This window comes from Cavia porcellus, unplaced genomic scaffold (assembly GCF_034190915.1).
Source record: "Cavia porcellus strain 051 isolate PalLab524CR breed Dunkin Hartley unplaced genomic scaffold, mCavPor4.1 scaffold_10, whole genome shotgun sequence".
Classification (NCBI taxonomy): Eukaryota; Metazoa; Chordata; class Mammalia; order Rodentia; family Caviidae; genus Cavia; species Cavia porcellus.
This window is the reverse complement of record NW_026947493.1, coordinates 36893361-36911502: the sequence shown is the minus strand read 5'-3', so window position 1 is coordinate 36911502 and position 18142 is coordinate 36893361. Positions and strand designations below refer to the sequence as shown.

Below are 18142 nucleotides of genomic sequence, written 5' to 3'. Positions count from 1 at the left end.
GAAAGTTGTATCTGATTCATTTTGTTCTGCTTTGAGACAGTCCTACTGTGTAATTCAGGCTGGCCTCAAACTTGATGTAATCCTCTTGCCTCAGGCTCTGAGTGCTGGCGTTATGGTTTATGCCATCATGCCTGATACTCCATTCCTTTTGGATCTGCCTAATCATTTTGTAACAGGTTCTTTCACACATATTTATTGAGTATCTATTATGTACCAGGCACTGTTCTAGGAGGTAGGCATTAATGCTTTGGTATTCCCTGCCATTTTTTTATTCATTGAAATAAAATTCACAAAACATAAAATTCACCATTTTAGCCTTTTAAAAGCATGTAGTTCAGTAGTTCTTAGTAGACTGACAAAGTTGTGTAGCTATCACCACTATCTAATTCTAGAAAATTTTCATTATGCCAGAAAAAAAAAACCTCTTGTACCCCTTAAGCATTCATTGTGCATTCTTCCCTTCCCCAGGTCTCTGGAACTATGGATCTGTGTATTCTAGACACTTTTTTTTTTGTCTTTTTGAGACAAGTCTTGCCATGTAGTTCAGGCTGACCTTGAGCTCACTTTGTAGCCTTGGCTGGTCTCAAACTCGCAACAGTCCTCTTGCCTCAGCCTCCCGAGTTATTCTAGACATTTTATAATAATAGAACAAGGCCTTTTGTGCCTGGCTTTTATTGGGTATTATACTTTCAAGTTTCAGCCATGTTGTAATGTATACCAGTATTTCATTTCATTCTGCTGATGAATATTAATTTGTTATGGTATATAGGTAATGTCACATTTTGTCTATTAGTTTTTCCACTTTTTTATTATCATTATTATTTTGAGACAGGGTCTTACTATGCAGTGTAGGCTAGCTTTGAACTGTCTATGTAGCCCAGGCTACAGGGCAGTCCTCCTGCCTCAACTTCCTGAGTGCTGAAATTATAGGTATGTACTATCTCGTCTGGCTACACTTTTTGATTGTTAAAAACATTGCTACGCAAGCTTAAATATCACATGGTTTTTCTCATATGAAGTACAAAATGAAAGGTAATAGGAAATAGGGAGAGATTTTTTTCAAATGGGAAGGGGATCAAGAGGTGAAGAGAGGGAGAGGGCAGAGGAGGGAAGGGAATGACGAAGAATTAAGATGTATTATGTACATGTACCAATCTGCTTGAGGAATGTAATCTTATGTACTAGAAACATGTACTAATAAAAACTAAAAATTGGAATAGGTCCAAAAAAACTTCAAATGAGATGTGAGCTTTTATGTGAACATGTTTTTAATTCTGCCAGGTATTTTATTTCTATAAATGTTTCATAGATAATTACTTGATTTGTTGCATTTAATAATTCCAAATTGAAGCCTTTAGATGTTTGAATCTGTTTTCTACTGAATCTCATATATTATTTTATTTCCTTTTAAGCTAGGTGATTAATCTTATAAGAATTCAAGTGGACAATGTACTTGGTAATTTTTTTAAAGATATACTTTAATCCAAAGTATTGGATGTGAGCTCCTTGGATGCTTTTTGAATACCTTTTTTGGCTCCATATGGCCAATAATATTATTTGATAAGTTAATGTAGTAAAATAAAGTAGAAAAAATCGACAGCTTGAATTAATATTGTTTTCTGAATGGGAACAAAACAGTGAAGGTGTGATAAATAGAGGAAGCAAGAACATAGAGCTTCTGAGCTTTTCATTTCCTGTAGGATTGAAGGTGTTTCTTTAGGCTACAGCCACAGGTAAAACTGCTAGGGCCTCTGTGTACCTTACCTTTCAGTTGTTTCTAGATGTAGACCACCTGTACTCCAGAGGTTTCTGGCTACATCAGAGTTCTTAGAGTATGAATCTTTTTTTTTTTTTGTCTTTTTTTGTGACACGGTCTCTATGCAGTTCGGGCTGGCCTTGAGCTCACTTTGTAGCCCAGGCTGGTCTCGAACTTGCAACTATTCTCTTGCCTTAGCCTCCCGAGTGCTGGGATTATAGGCATGAGTGACCACACCCAGCTAGAGTATGAATCTTTATGCCTCTAGGCCAGTGGAATTTACAAAGACTGTATGTATTCATTTATTTGGAGTGGGCAAGAGGTTAAACGTATGTAACTCATTTTCCTTAGCATAAAACATGAAGCTGTTGCTTCTCCAACATCCTATGCTTATAACTAACTATTAATGCATACTCTCACTTAAACTCCTTTAGTGACATTAGCATCTGGTACCTGATCTAGAATAAATACAGATATAAAAAACAAGGAAAGATTTCCCAACCTTTTTTTTTTTTTTTTTTTTTATTGGTACCAGGGATCAAACTCATGACCACATGCTTGCAAGGCAGGGTGCTTATTGCACTGAGCTAAATCCCCAGCCCCAAGATTTCCCAACCTTTGAGAATGATCCTCAAAGACTTTCTGGTCAGTCATTCTGTGACCCTCTAATTTTATTTGGTTCATCCTACCGGCCTACTCCCACTGTCAGTCCTTTACAGGTGCTATCAGAATAAACTGCTTGAGTGTGGCATGGGTTGAATTGACAGGGGAGAAGTTGCTCTTTGGGAAATTGGTCTGCTGGGACTCTTGAATCTCCAAATATGATACCACTTTACTTTCGGGTGTTCGTTGTTTTTATTACATGTGAATGAGAAACATTTTTGTCCTTTAAGTTACTAATTTTCATTGAGATTTTGCTTATCAACATTGCCTCCCAAATAACTATGTGCCACTGTGCTCAGCTCTTAGTTATTGTTTTAAGGAAGCAGCCTTTCCCAAAAGAGAATATTCTCAAGGACATTCCTGAGGATGCCCACAAGGATAATTTGGTGTTCTTAGTTATTTTACAGTCTAATTCTTCATCTGGCCTGGTAGATATTTATCCTAGTCTTTTCTCATCTTTTTGCTAATCATAAGTATGCTTTTAGACTGTCTGCTGTATCACTTGCCTTTGCTCATGATGTGGCTGTCCTATAGTGTATTTCCCACAGTCTCCTGCTCTTGTCTGTGTATGGTACTTACCTGTTCTTCAAAAATCTACATTCAGTACACTCAGCAAACTTTTCTTGACCATCTCTACTGCCATAACCAAACTGTATTTTCCATTCCTTTTCCTTTATAAATTGCTTGAGAAACTTTTCTGCCTTGCATAATTATTGGTATTTTTATTAGTACTCTGTATTCATTATAAACTTCTTGTCATCTAGGACCATGTATTGTTTATCTTTTAAGTTACCTCTGACAGTGCAAATTGCAAAACATTAAATATATGTGGTATTAGATTATGGCAATATTTTTTATTTGAGATTAACTCATCATCTTCAAAAGGAGTATTTCATAATATGTTTTAAGGCCAACATTCAATACTGTATTAGCAACTTAATAACATCTTTTAAATTGATGACAGAAGTATGATGTCTTTAGTTTGGTATTTGTGTTTCATTTTAGGGAAAATTAGTAAATTGGCTCCACAGTTAACTATGAGAATTATTTTAGTAACATTCTCCAAGTTGTATTATGAAAATAAATTTGATTGGAATTCTGTTAATCAGAGTTGGTAGAAGGAGCTGAGGGGTTTTTGTTGTTTTGGGAAGGGATGGTGCTAAAGATTAAATAATTTAAATGAATTGAGTAATGTTTTGCTTAAAAATTGGAGTAAGAACTTTTCCTTATAGTTAGTAGAAAGTGTTTTGTGTCTGACTTATAATAAGTAATAAGAAAGCAGATACAGTTTCTTTCCTTTTCCAAAATGTAGGTTCTGGTTAAACCATTGGGAGACAAAGGATTCCTTTTTCTTCTCTCTCCTTATCAGATGATTTCTCCATATGGTAGGTATTCTTCTCTTTACTTTTTAACAGTTTTTAAAAAAATCTTTCACTTAAAACACATTGCTATGTTGGGTATGATGGTGCATACCTTTTATCCCAGCATTTGGAAGGCTGAGGTGGGAAAATCCCTGTGAGTTTGAGGCCAGTCTTCCTGGGCTACCTAGTGAGTTCAAGGCCAGCTAGAACTCCATAGTGATACCTTGTTTCCAAAAAATAAGCAAAAACAAAACCCCATAATAAAAGCACATTGCTAATGAATTTGGCTTCTGTTTTTTTCAGAACATCAGACTGTCAAGTCTCGAATTCTACATGCTTTGTTTCTATTTCAAGAACCTAGATGCATAATTACTTGTAAGTTCTTTAAATATCTAAATCTAATTACTCAGGTGTTACTGAAAATTTTCAGATAACACATTAAACATTTTATCTTTCCTACATCATATTTTGATAAATACTGGGGAGAATCAGAGGTATTAACAATGTAAACATGCATAACTTGATATTTGTCTTAATACAAATGTTTTTGGTTTTATTGTTGCTTTTTTACTAACAAAATTTGATATAATTGTTAATAGTCCTGCAGCTAGCATTTGAGGGTCTCGCATGGTTATTTTTTGTAGTGTACTTCTCATTTATATTTTAATGACTTTAAAGTGTTATGTACTAGGTTAAATTATAGACCATTCAAAATTAATGAGAATTTTTGGTATTGATTAGAGAAAGTTTGTTATTTACCCTTTGTAAGAATAAACTTTAATAGTATGTAAGTTCCTACTAATGAGTTTACTGTTGGACTAAGAATGAATTTCTGTTTCTACTAGTGAATTTATATTTCTTAGTTGTTGTTACTTTGTGCCTGTGTTTCTGCTTTTGGGAAGAGAGTTCATTTGAAGTTAAAGTTGTTACTTATGAGACAGAGGAATGACAGTTGCTGTCATTTGCAGGAGTCTCAGGTCTTGTCCTCTTTACTGCTTTTGTTTTGCTCACTAATATTTGAATTGCCTAGGGGTAGTTTGAAATTAAGGTCTTCATTGATTGCTTTTTCTTTTAAAAATGTATTCTGCTATTTCATTTGTTTTACTTTTTTTTACTGGCTTGTTTTTGGCTTCTGATCATGCTATTTCTATACTGCTTATTTGTATATGTATTAGGGTAGAGTTAATTTAATATTAATATGTAAATGTTGAACATTTTTGGAAGTATGTGTATCTGTATTTTTTAACTTTCCTTGATCATTATTTTTGTTTTTTATTTACAGCACAAAAACTTTCAACCAATGCAGTACCACAGGAGAGGCATGAGAGTGTGCCAGATATGTTAAGAACAGCTCAATTTTTACAGTTTGCTTTGATTCATTGTCGAAAGGAATTCAAAAGTATAAACACTATAAATTTTCATTCTGTTGTTGAAAAGTATGTTAGTGAATTTTTTAAGCGAGGTTTTGGTTCAGGTAAACGAGAATTTTTGTTTTCATATGATTCACGTTTAGATGATAGAAAATTCTTATACTCAGCACCAAAACATAAATCCCATATTGATGATTGTTTGCGTACCTATATTTTTCGGCCTGAAATGTATCAGTTGCCTGTTTGTAAACTAAAAGAGCTATTTGAAGAAAATAAAAAACTTCAACAATTCAGTCCACTTTCAGATTATGATGGTCAAGAAGAAGAAATGAATGGTACAAAAATGAAATTTGGAAAACGAAACAACTCAAGGCGTGAAGTTATTACCCCTGGAAAGCAAAGGTCATGTCATTCTTTGGATTATGATAAGGACAGAGTCAAGGAATTGATTAATTTAATACAGTCTAGGAAAAAAAATGTTAGTGGGGACCCAGACACCGAAGATATGAGAAGCAAAAGTATCTTGAAGAGGAAGCTTGAAGACCTACCTGAAAATGTGAGAAAGCTCGCTAAAACCAGTAATTTATCTGAAAATTACCATCTGTATGAAGGTAAAATAATAAATTTCCTTAATAATAGCACCCAAAAAACCAGGAATTACTTCTTTCCTATAGTGCAGAGGTGTGCAAAGCTGTGAGCAATCCAAGTTGTCCTTACCTTTTTGTAAAGAAAGTTATGTTACAATTTAGCTATGCCTATTCATTTATGGATATGTACGTGCTGTCACACTGATGGCAGAACTGGGATAAAAACTGTGTTTGTGGCCTGCAAAGTCTTAAAATACTTGCCATCTGGTCCTTTGCAGAATTCATTTTGCATTCCTGCCCTGGTATGTCAGATTTCTGAATAGTTTGATTTAGGCTCATAAAACAAAGTAAAGTATACCCAGCTATTTTCCTTATAATCAGAGCTCCCATCCTTTTAGATTTAATTTCATAATTGGAGAAATATAAAAATACTGGATTCTTTTAGGATGAGACCTACCACATGGCTAATATACTGAATTAGTATAAGAATAAAGACAGATAAAAGTCAGGAACACATGTAGATTGCAGGGAGCATAAAAATGTAATAAGGACATAGATCTGTCCATTCTAGTCAGATTTGATATAATTGAAAACAACAGTGACAAAAATGGAGACTCTTAACTGTATTTTTTAAAATATTTCAAGTAAGTTAAAACATTTTTATCACTTAAATTTTTAGAAATATTCATACACTCCTAAGTCCATTGGCATGAAATACATTGTTTTTGTATTCAGGAACCTTTGAAATGATAGTTCACATTTGGTACTGCTCTGTTCAATTATGGGAAGTCTGAGTATTCCTCTATTTCTTACTGAGCAGTTTTCTTGGCTTTTTTTTTTCTTTCTTTTTTAGACAGGATCTTGCTGAACAGTCTAGGGTAGCCTTGAGCTCAGTATCGAGGCCAGAGTGGCCTTGAACGCAGTGGTAGTCCTCTTGCCGCATCCTCCTGAGTCCTGAGATTACAGGCATGTATCACCATACTCAGCTTTTGAGTCTTTTCAAATATATATCCTCTCTGACTAGATTAGACAGATCAGTGTCATTGTTGCATTTTTATGCTCCCAGTAATCTGTGTTCCTGATTTTTATTTCTTTACTAATTCAGTATGTTAGTTACTAGTCAGGTGTTATTTAAGTTTAAGTGAATTAAAATGAAATAAAAATACATTTCACCTGCTTTACAACTGTATTGGATAGTACCTGGAAAGTTCCGTCTTTTGAGACAGCTTTTATCTGCAGTAGTAACTCCAAAGATTTTTTTCCTTATATTTCTTTTTCTCTCAAGTGTTATTTTCCTTGTCCATATTTTCATCTCCTTGTTGACTTTCTTGACTTACTAATTTATTTTGATTCACGCCAGTATTAGGTTCTTCTCAATATTGCTTTGTTAACTTGTGATCATTTCATCCTTCTGTACATGGCATTCTATTATAGACTGACCTCATCCAGCCATTTTTCCCATTCTTTCATATACTTTAGTTAAGATTCATCTCATTCCCTAGAATGTGTTATGGTCAGTCTTTTACTTTCTTTACTCTTTTTCTGAAGCATCTTGCAACTCTTAAGTTTTGTGTGTCTGCAAGTCAGAGACCTTCCTTAGCTTTCGGGTTCTGTTTATTGATAGTTTCCATCTTCTTCAACTTACATTGGATTTATGATCTGTTCTGACTTGTTGACACTTACTGATACATGCTATCTGTCTTAAATTGTTGACCTGTGTCTTGACAGTTTTAAGTGCTATGTTCTAGGTGCTTTGGCTGGCCTGCCCGCTTGCTTGCTTCATTGCTTGCTTGCTTTCATTGGTTTTTGAAACAGGGTCTTACTATGTAGTTAAGGCTGGCCTTGAGCTCACTGTGTATCTGAAGCTGGTCTCAAACTTGTGGCAATCCTCTTGCCTCAGCCTCTGAAGTGCTGGGATTATAGGTGTGTGCTACCATACCTGGCAAGTATTAGACATTATTATTCTCATTTTGCCAATAAGAAAACCATCTTTGGTGCTAAATTAAATGATGTTACCAGAAGTTACCTAATGGCAAAATCTGTATTTTTTTTTTTTTTTTTGGTACTGGGTATCGAACTTGTGACCTAGTGCTTGCCAGGCAGGCGCTTGTGCCACTAAGCTAAACCCCCAACTCAAAATCTATACTCTTAACTCAGTTTTTTTAAAAGACAGGGTCTCACTATGATTGAGACTGGCCTTTAATTCACTATGCAGTAGCCCAGGCTGTATCCCAAATGCAAAATAACTAAAAATGGGCAAGAAATTCCTAGAAATCTTATCTGCACATTTCTTTCTTGGCCTTATTTAGACCACGCTGGCCTCAAACTTATGGCAATCCTTCTGCCTCATCTTCCTGAGTGCTGGGATTATAAGTGTGCATGACCACGTCTGCCTCTTCTGTACTTCTTAGCTCTTAGTAAATAGTTGCCATTTAATAATTTGTGGCTCATAATTGACTGATTCTGTATATGTGGAATAATCAGGTTTTGTAAATAATCTAAATAGTATATGGGCATGGTAGCACATGCCTGTGATCCCAGCGCTTGGGAGGCAGAAGCACATGGATTGCTGCCAAGATTGAAGCCAGCCCAGCTACATATCTTAGGAAAGCCTGAACTACATAGCAAGACTCTGTTTCAAAAAAAGATAAATACATAAATAAAATAAATGAGAGAAAAGCTTAAAAACAAAATAAGGCTGAGGAAGAAGTGTATAGATAAGATTTCTAGGAATTTCTTGCTTATTTTTAGTTATTTTGCATTTCTTGTCTGTGAAAGTAAGAGTTTTGAAGACTGGATTATAACTTAAAATAACCTGCTCTTGATTTGATGTTGAACCCACTCATTTTATGAAATAAACTTCAAAATCCCGAATACATATATAGTCTGTTATTTTGCTTATTTTTACTGTAGTCATCACACCCTTCCTAAATTAGAAAGCATATCTACTCCAGCATCAAAACATATGACTTCCTCTTTTTATGATTCAGGGTTTCACTAAGTTGCCTTCTTCAGCCTCCTAAGTAACTAGGTTTACAGGTGTACATCACCACGTCTGGCTAAAAGCACATGATTTTCTGAACATTTACTCCTGTGAGAGTTTTAAATATATTAGTTGGGCAGATTGTTCAAGTGTATACTTGTCTGGAACCCTGTCCTAACATATTTTCTTGCAGTCCTTTTTTCTTGCTGCAAGTTTGGTGGATTTCTTTGGTATGTTTAATAGTCTAGCTTCATTATAAATTTTAAATAATTTATTCATTCAGGATAAAGCTTAGAAGATAGTGCTTTAAGGACAACATATAAGAGGAGCAGAGGAAATAGAAATAAAAAGCCAAGGTTTTTCAGTTGATTTACGTGTAATTTGCATGTCTTCCTAATAATTGGCAATAGTGAATACAAATGTTTTTTCTTTTGTCAAGCAACTAGTTGACTAGGATTTGGTGGTAGAATTTAAAGTAATTATGGTTATTAATGTATTATTCACATATAATAGGAAGTTTGACCTGTACATAGAATTTTACAAGCAGTGAATTTTAAAATAAGAAATAGGCGTGTTAAGTCCTACTTGCATGAATTCTCCCCATAAGTTTCATGGAATTTTAAAGGCTTATTTGACTTATGTATGCTGACTTTTGATCTTAAATTCAAGAGATGAATTTTCTTTCTTTTTTCTCAGAGTCTCTGAAGCCTGTTGGCTTAGCTGGGCATGATGCTGACTTGAGACAGCAGCAGCAGAGCACCTGTAACTCTGGTGTTGGTGATGTTCATATGCTGTTTAACTGGCTGTCAGAAACACTAGCAAATGCACGCCATTCCGATTCTTCCCTGACAGACACAGTCAATAAAGCCTTAGGATTGAACACTGATGATGCCTTTGAAGAGCTGAAGCAGAAGCATAAATTGAACTGTGTCTCAGATAAAAAAGAATATGAGCCACCCACATGTACAAAAATTGAAAATGTACATTTTAAGGGCGTTCAGAGTCCATTGTTAGAAGTTACTACTTCATCTTTAAAGTATCCAGTTGCTGTACCTACCAGTGAAGTGGGCGTTGACCATAAGCTGCATTCAAAAGAAGTAAGCATATGTCTTTTTGTTACTTTTGTTTGCTTTTCACTAGTGTTTCTAAGAGAGCATGAGAATATGCTTTATATAGAGTGGTTTTTCCTTTCCCAAGAACTAAAAACACACTTCTGAGTGAAAATGTCTATCCAGATGGTGTCTGAATTTTCTTTGTTATAAGTGTATAAATGCCAAAGTAGTTGTTCTCCTTCCTGCTTGTAGGGTTTATGTATAGTATAAAATTCACTCATTATGGTAAAACTAAAGCTGGACAATGCCGGAAAGGACAAATTGGAAGTTAATTCCACATTGTTTTATGGTAAAATTGAGTCCTCAAAGCATTGGCTGCTATCTGGTGTGAGTTAACAGAAAACTTACAGAAGAGGCCATGACTAAACTCACTGCTCCAGGGTAAAAAACAGGATACATACTTTATATTTCTGATGTAAGTGGTCATGTAAAATGAGTGACTGTTAGATGACCTCTGAAGTATATCTCAGCCTTGCTCACTAAGGCATGTCGTTTATTTATGGTTATTGCTTACAGGATTGATCAATAGCTGGGAAACAGCTTTAATTTCTTCAAGAAATGGCTACATCATTTAGCACACCACCAGAATGGCATCATATTCCCTTGGGCTTACTTCTAAGTCATTCTTCTCTTGCTTTGACTAAAAGTCAAACCTTCCTCTATGTTCTTCGGGGATATTTGGAGGCGGGGGAATGATGCAGAGGCTTAAATGGGAAAGTATGTAAGGCAGGCACTGAGATACTAATCTGTATTGTTAGTATTTCCCACTATATATGATGCTCAGGTTGATGGCTGTGGACTAGAGAGTCTGCTTTCTTTCGCAGTTAAGTTTTATGCCCATTGATTTAGGTGTTATTACCTATGTCTGTGGCTGTTTTTTTAAAATTTTAAAGAGGGTAAAACTAAGCAAAATAGAACAAAGCAGATCAGAGGAAAACAATAAGTAACACAGATTTTAACGCAAGACAACAGATCATCACTGTCTTATTGTATTGTCTCTTGTTTTCTTCTAAATAGTTGTCCATATCTTCACACACAGTGAATTCATACAAAACAAAATAATATTAAACTGATCAGAACAGATTGATAAAGGCATTTTAGGCCTTCAAAATCAGACAATAGGGAAATAAACAATGGCTGCCATAATGTCTCTCATTCTCTTCAAAATAGCTGTCCATTCCTTCATGTAGGTTGAAACTGAACAATACAAAACAGACTAAAATCACTCTGAACAAAGAATAACAGTATTGCTGGATTTCACAGCATGATGCTACAGAATCAGCACTGGGTACCATAATGTCTCTTCAAAGTAGATGTTCATTTCATCATTCATTTCATCAGTCGATTCTCATAAACTGTTTAGGAGACATTCTATACATGTATGAGTCTCTACGTGTATACCTATCCTTTCTATATTAGAGGGAAAAACAAAACAAAACAAAGTACTAGAAAAACATGAAACAAAAAAAGACAACATAGCAAACAGCCCAAAACACTGACAGTATAGGCCTTCAAAACAAGGCGGTAGAAGCATAACTGGGGTGGTTATTTCACATAATGATCTTCAAGAGATCCTCAGATCATCTATGGCTGTTTTTAAACTACAGTATACGGCATGCAAAGTCTAAAATATTTACTGTCTAGTACTTTCCTGTAAGTTCTGAGTCACTTCTGTAATAAACACCAAATTACATTTTGAGAGGAAGAATTTATTTTTGTTTTAAGATAGAGTATTATCATTTTACCTTGTAGATACTAATTTGTGGTGTTTAGGTTAAATTTTATGAATTTTCTCTGAAAAAATATTCTTGGTATTTAAATTTACTAAGAAGAGAGCTACTGAATATGTACTTTAATTTTAGGATCCAAATTCAGTTAACGTGAATAATTTTGAAGATTGCAGTTTGTGCCCCACTGTTCCCATTGAACATGGATTCCATAGACAACAGTCTAAGTCAAATAATGTTGAAGAGACTGAAATACATTGGAAACTGATTCCAATTACAGGTAAGAGTAAATGTGGTAGGTCTTACATTGTTTCCTTTTACTTAGGGATCAGGTTCCTGAAGGATTTCATCTTTTATATTCTACTTGGGTCACTAAGATGCTTCATCTTATTTGGCTGTGACATCTTCAGTTTTTTATTTTGAACAGTGCAGTGTTTGTCACTGAGTGACGCTGTTCTTGGTCAGCATTATCAAATGTCTCAAAAGGCCCTATTAGCAGAGAGATTTAGATCATACCTCTCCCCCGTGGAATCAGATTTGCAGATGATCAACTCAAAATTGTCAAAAAATAAACTTCTTAAAGGAAAGTTAACTATATAAATAAATGATGCTCTTTGGCAGCTAATACTTCCTATACTTTGCTATAACAAATTGTCTTCCAATAAGTGGTCATGTTAAGGTTTAATTGTGTGATTTCTTAACTTGTTCCTGTCAGCTTAAATCCCTGGTGGTACATGCATGACATTGGGCTACTTGTAACACGCATGGTGCAAACAAATGTAATTACTTTTATCAGTCTTTTTACTAATAAAATTAATGAAAAGCTGCCCAGTGTGACAGTCACGCATATACTGCCAGTGGTTCAAGTTTTCCAGCAGCAAGACATAAATTTCAGCCTCATTGTGAATGTGTTAATACTGAATTGTCTTAAAACGATTAGATTGTCTTAGATCATGGCTTGCAGTAATCAAATGCATATATGCTAAAGCTTTTTTGTTTTTAGTACCAGAGTCGAACTCAGGACCTTGTGTTTGCCAGGCAGGCGTGTGTGCCGCTGATCTAAAACCCTGGCCTGTGCTAAAGCTTCTTGCTCCATAGGACAAGAAGAGTTAGGCAAATGTTGGAAGAGTTATTTTTTTACAATATTCTAATTTCTGTGTAAATCCATATAAATACATACTCTTTAATATTCCAAGTTCTTATTCATCTTTGGTGACTGTTTTTGGAAATGTATTCAGGGAACATCTTGTTCATTTATTAACCTTTAAGAAAAACTGACTTTTTGATAAAAAAAAAAAATAGCTTGGCTTGTGATCTCAAACTTAGAAGACTTACAAGGATTTTGAGAATTTCTAAAACTTGAATTTCTATGGGCTTCAGTCCTGTTCTTTACTTAGTGACTTACTAGAAAAGGGAAGTGGCCCAGAGGAAATGATGCAGTGGGAAGTGGTACCCTCCCCCTTTCTTCTTTGAGCTGAGATGTTAGCTCATGTGAGAAAAGTAGAATAGGCAAGTATGTCCTAAGCATTCCTCATTTAAACAGTTCATACTTGGTGTTGACAGCCATTTGAAGGAATGGCATCTAGGTATTGATAGCCCATCATCACCTGAATGGGAAGCAACTTCCTATTTCTAAGACTTACCAGGAATATTTTAGGCAGAAGAAGGAATACTGACATTTGTTAAGACTTGGGGTTGTCTGAAAAGTGCTGTATGAAGAGTACAAATCTATTGCTTTACCTCAGGAGGGGACACAAAAAGCCCAGAAGATCAGCTGGTGAAACACAGCGAGAAACAAATACCAGGTGAGAAGACTTGCTTTGCTTTCCTTCCAGTGTGTCTTTCTTCATAATTGCTGCTTGAATTTCTGGTTCTCCATCAATAGGTCATTGATAAAAGTTTTATTAATTATAGAAAATTTAGACAATGCTATATTTATATATAAATCATTACTTAGCAGTTAATTTTAAATTGTGTGTCACTTGGGCAGCATACTTCTTTATGTACTGACTATCCTAAGTGTTGTTAGGGCAGGTGTCATTTTAACCATTTGATTTTTGTGTTGAATAAATTTGATAAATTTGTTTTTTTTGAGACAGGGTCTCATTATGTGTAGTTCAGGCAGACCTTGAACTATGTATCCCAGAGTGGCTTTGAACTCAAGGCAGTTCTCCTGCCTCATCCTCCTGTGTGCTGAAATTATAGGAGTATACCACCACACCCAGCAAGATTGTCATTTTTATATTTCCTGTTATTATGATATAAAAATTAGAGAAGAAATAGACAAGTGTTGGTCATCCTGTATTTAAATAATTGGACTGCTAAGTGTTTAGTTGTGCATTTATCAGTAATTCTTTGTCATTAGGAATAGCAGGTATCTTTGTGCTTCATAACCTTCCATAGGAATCTATTCCTCTTATTTTGGATATTATATTCATATTTTATAACTAAAAGTAATATGAATGATGTTTTCTTTAGAGAATTTACTGCTTTCACTTGTTAATCCAAGTATTTGGTTAAAATTTAAAAGAAGGGTTTTTTTTTTGGTACTGAGGGTTGAACTCATGACCTTGTACTTGCCAAGCAGATGTTTATGCTGTTGAGTTAAATCCCTGGCTCTGATTAAAGTAAAATTAAGTGGTGTTTACTTACTTTTCTTTCTTTCTTTCTTTCTTTTTTTTTTTTTTTTTTTTTTTTTTAGTGTCTTTTTGATACAGAGTTTTACCAAGAAGTTCAGGCTTACCTTGAACTTTCTTTGTAGCCCAGGCTGGCCTCAAACTCATAGCAGTCCTCTTGCCTCAGCCTGGGACTACAAGCATGTACCACCAAACCTGGCTACGTTTTTTGAAAGGATTTTATTTGATTTAGAGTTTTGTCATTTGGAAAATTTTCTATGTGGATTTAAATTATATTTTAAGTTTAAAACATTTTTTTCTTTATCCATAGTCCTTCAGGAAGAAACTTACTGGTCTGATGTTGAACCTCAAATTTTAGGAGCAGGTATTTCATTTAAAATAATAATTAAAAAATTTTAAAATTATGGGTAATCTTCAGCCCATTTATTTTATAAAACACAATTCATTTTTTAAGTAAGTCAGATGTTTCAAATGGTACATAATTCAAGAAACAAAATATACTAAAGAAAGTACACTTAGTTTCCTTTCAACAGGTCAACTTCCTAGACATTTGTGTATTAAACTATTTTAATATTGTAGATTCAAGGAGGACATTGAATATTCTTTTTCTGTGTGTGTAGTGCTAGGGATTGAACCCAGGTCCTTAGTGTACAAGGCAAGAGCTCTACCACTGAGCCAATCTGCAGCCCAACATTGTATATAAGCTTACAGAAAGTTGGATTTTGTTTTATCAATTTTATACAGTTATAATTCTTATCTCTACAAGATGGATGCTTCGTTTCTCTTTTAACTTCTCCCTGTGGACCTACTGTAATCTTTACTAACAAGTGTTTTTGCAGGAGTTAATGCACGCAGTGGTTCATAGTAATCACCAGGATTGGTAGAGAATGTTATACTCTATCATGGGTTTGAAACCTGTTAGCTAGACTTTCTGACTTACAGATAATATTTCCTATATTACAGTAGCAATCAGCTAAGTTTTAAGGAAAATCAGTAATTTTTAGAAAGAAACTAGTATATTTTCTTCTAAGCAAAGATCATCAATAGTTTTCCTAAAATGTATTACTGTAAATTGAAGTTAAATATATTTTCCCTTGTTTCTTAAGGTGGATTTAGAATACTTATTTTGAAATGCTTTGAAAAAGTACCATGTTTGAATTTAAGATTTTTGGGACAAGGCCTGGGGATATAGCTTAGTGGTAGATCATTCTCCTAGTATGCTCAAGGCCCTGGGTTCAATCCCCAGCATTGCAAAAAAAAAAAAAAAAAAAAAAGAATTTTTGGGACAAATGATGATTTTTGTAGCTCTTACTATCATCAACTAACTGAAAGTTCTCTTTATTTTTGAGAAGATGAGATAGTAGTTGTCCTTATTTCTCTTGGAATTGTTTCCAGACAAAATGAAATACTTATGAAAGTGCTATCAAAGTATTATTTTTAATACAACTATGAAATGTATTTTCTTCCTGTTTTGTTGAGCTTTTTTTTCTGATACAATGAACTAACGTTTTCCTAACATTGCAGGAAATCTGCTCGGCAGCCTTGTGAGAGAGATTCTGAAAACAGAAGATTATCCCAATTCCTAAAGCCTAATGTGCTTGACAGTTAATCTCACAGCATTTTTGTTTGGCACTCTTTCAGTTGCCTTGTACTCATTTTCATGTTAAGCAAGTGCTGTCATAGTTGACATTGCCTAGCAAGGAATACAGTAGTTGAAAAGCTAATGTAACTGACCACTCTGGTTAAACTGTGTTTATTAAGATCTATAGAATGGTAGGGAACTAAAAAGAAGCAATGATTTAACTTGTATTGATGTCATAGAGGATCCATTGAACACTTTGAAAAGAAATAATATTCAGAGTTGTTACTCTGCATACTGATATATAAAGTCCAGCCTAAGTAGGTTGGGCAGATAGGAAAAAGGGTGCACATCAGTAGTTGAGGTTTTCTGTTTTACCTCTGATGCCTAATTTAGTTCTTAAATATATACTTGACCTTTTTTTCCTGATTTAAGAGTTTGTTTTCAAATGCTGATTTTTTTTTATTGCTGTCATAATAATAACTCTTCTTATATAGGTATGAAATCACCAGACGAACAACTGGTATGTCTGCCACCACAGGAGACCTTTCCTAACGATCCCCGAGTAATAAGTAGACAGAGAAGTTCTGATTACCAGTCTCCATCCTCTCCATTTACAGACACACTAAAGGGCACCACAGAGGAGGACGTGTTGACAGGTCAGGTGGTGGCATTGGAGGAGCAGTGTGTGCCAGCAGCAGAGCCGTCTGCAGTGAGTGAAACTACAGAGAGAACAGTGTTAGGAGAGTACAGTCTCTTTTCTAGGAAGATAGAAGAGATTTTGAAGCAAAACAATGTTTTCTATATTAGTAAAATTTCTACACCTGTCTTTTCAACACAAGAGAAGATAAAACGGCTTTCCGAGTTCATACATTCTAAGACTTCCAAAGCTGGTGTACAGGAATTTGTAGATGGTTTGCATGAGAAGCTAAATACAATTATTATTAAAGCATCAGCTAAGGGTGAGAATTTGCCACCAGTTAATTCTAATGATTTTAGTACTACGATAGCATTAAATCCTCTTGGAAGGCATGTACCAGTTTCCTCAAGTGACTTGAACAATAAGCACCTCTTGGAGCCAGTTTGTAGTGATGCTTTGAAAGATGCAAGCTCTCAAGAACAGCATTCCTCTTCAACTTTGGGTTTAACTGAGGGAGAAATGAACCAGCCACACCATGCTACTGAGTTAGTGTTGACTTCTGATCATACTGTACCTGGTGATTCTGTCCGGGAACCAGTAGAAAAAGAAACAAAATCACCCAGTGATGTAAACATTTCTGCCCAACCTGCTCTTTCAAATTTCATAAGCCAGTTAGAACCTGAAGTATTCAATAGTTTGGTTAAAATCATGAAAGATGTCCAGAAAAATACTGTGAAGTTCTATATTCATGAAGAAGAAGAAAGTATGCTCTGTAAAGAAATAAAGGTAACTAAACAAGAATGTGATAGTAATGCTGTAAAAACTTGTCCTGTTGGTCTAACCTCTTTAAAGTGGAGTTTTAAAAAAGGTTCACTACACATTTTCATAATTTAGTAATTAAACTGGATTAGTAAATGGAATTGAGAACTTGAGATCTAAGTATCTCAGAATTTAGAGTCTTATGTATAATTTTTAAGAACATTTGTGCATACATAACTGTTCAGCGATACAGTGCTTGCCCCAGAATGTACAACACCTTGGGTTTGATCTTACTGAAAAGAAGAAAAATCACTCTCTATTATGTACGTACTCCAAATATCCTTAAAGTATAGAGATTTTAAATATTGCTTTTAGCAGGTGTGGTGGTGTATGCCTGTAATGCTAGCTCTTGGGAGGTTGCGGCAGGAGGATCCCTGTGAGTTTGGGGCCAGCTTGGGCTGTGTACTAAGACCCTGTTTCTAAAAAAACAAAGTGTTACTTGCTTGGGTTTTTAATGAGGAGGGAAAAATAGGAAGTAAAATAAGTTGCCAGTGTTTATATTTTTTTTGGGGGGGGGGTCTTTTTTGAGACGGGGTCTTGCTATGCAGTTCAGGCTGGCCTTGAGCTCACTTTGTAGTCCAGGCTGGTCTCGAACTCGTAACGATCCTCCCACCTCAGCCTCCCCAGTGCTGGGATTACAGGTCTGGCTGCCAGTGTTTAAACATATCTGGCTGCCAGTGTTTATCTTACATGGAGTTTTGTTAGTCAAAACTGTGCAGGGATGGTCTAATGATACATTCTTTTGATGTTTCTTTTTTTTTTTTTTTTTGCCTTTTTCTTTTTTATCGGTACTGGGGATCAAACTCACGACTGCCTGCTTGCAAGGCAGGCGCTTATGCCGCTGAGCTAAATCCCCAGCCCCCCTTTTGGTGTTTCTTGATAACTTGTCATGATTCCCTATGGCTTTAA

At 35.1% G+C, this 18142-nt stretch overlaps 1 protein-coding gene across 8 annotated transcripts in view; it reads left to right on the top strand.

Moving 5' to 3' along the window:
- Tasor (transcription activation suppressor) overlaps nt 1-18142 on the top strand; it is an 82633-nt gene that overhangs the window by 25260 nt on the left and 39231 nt on the right. For 3 of the 8 annotated variants that reach the window (XM_063257315.1, XM_063257310.1, XM_063257314.1), the window contains exons 12-19: nt 3732-3804; nt 4084-4155; nt 5063-5761; nt 9417-9817; nt 11695-11839; nt 13305-13364; nt 14506-14559; nt 16272-17200. In XM_063257315.1, coding sequence (XP_063113385.1) covers nt 3732-3804; nt 4084-4155; nt 5063-5761; nt 9417-9817; nt 11695-11839; nt 13305-13364; nt 14506-14559; nt 16272-17200 — 2433 coding nt within the window. The remainder of the gene's footprint in view (nt 1-3731; nt 3805-4083; nt 4156-5062; nt 5762-9416; nt 9818-11694; nt 11840-13304; nt 13365-14505; nt 14560-16271; nt 17201-18142) is intronic. The other 5 variants (XM_063257313.1, XM_063257317.1, XM_063257311.1 and 2 more) reach the window with 3 other exon arrangements.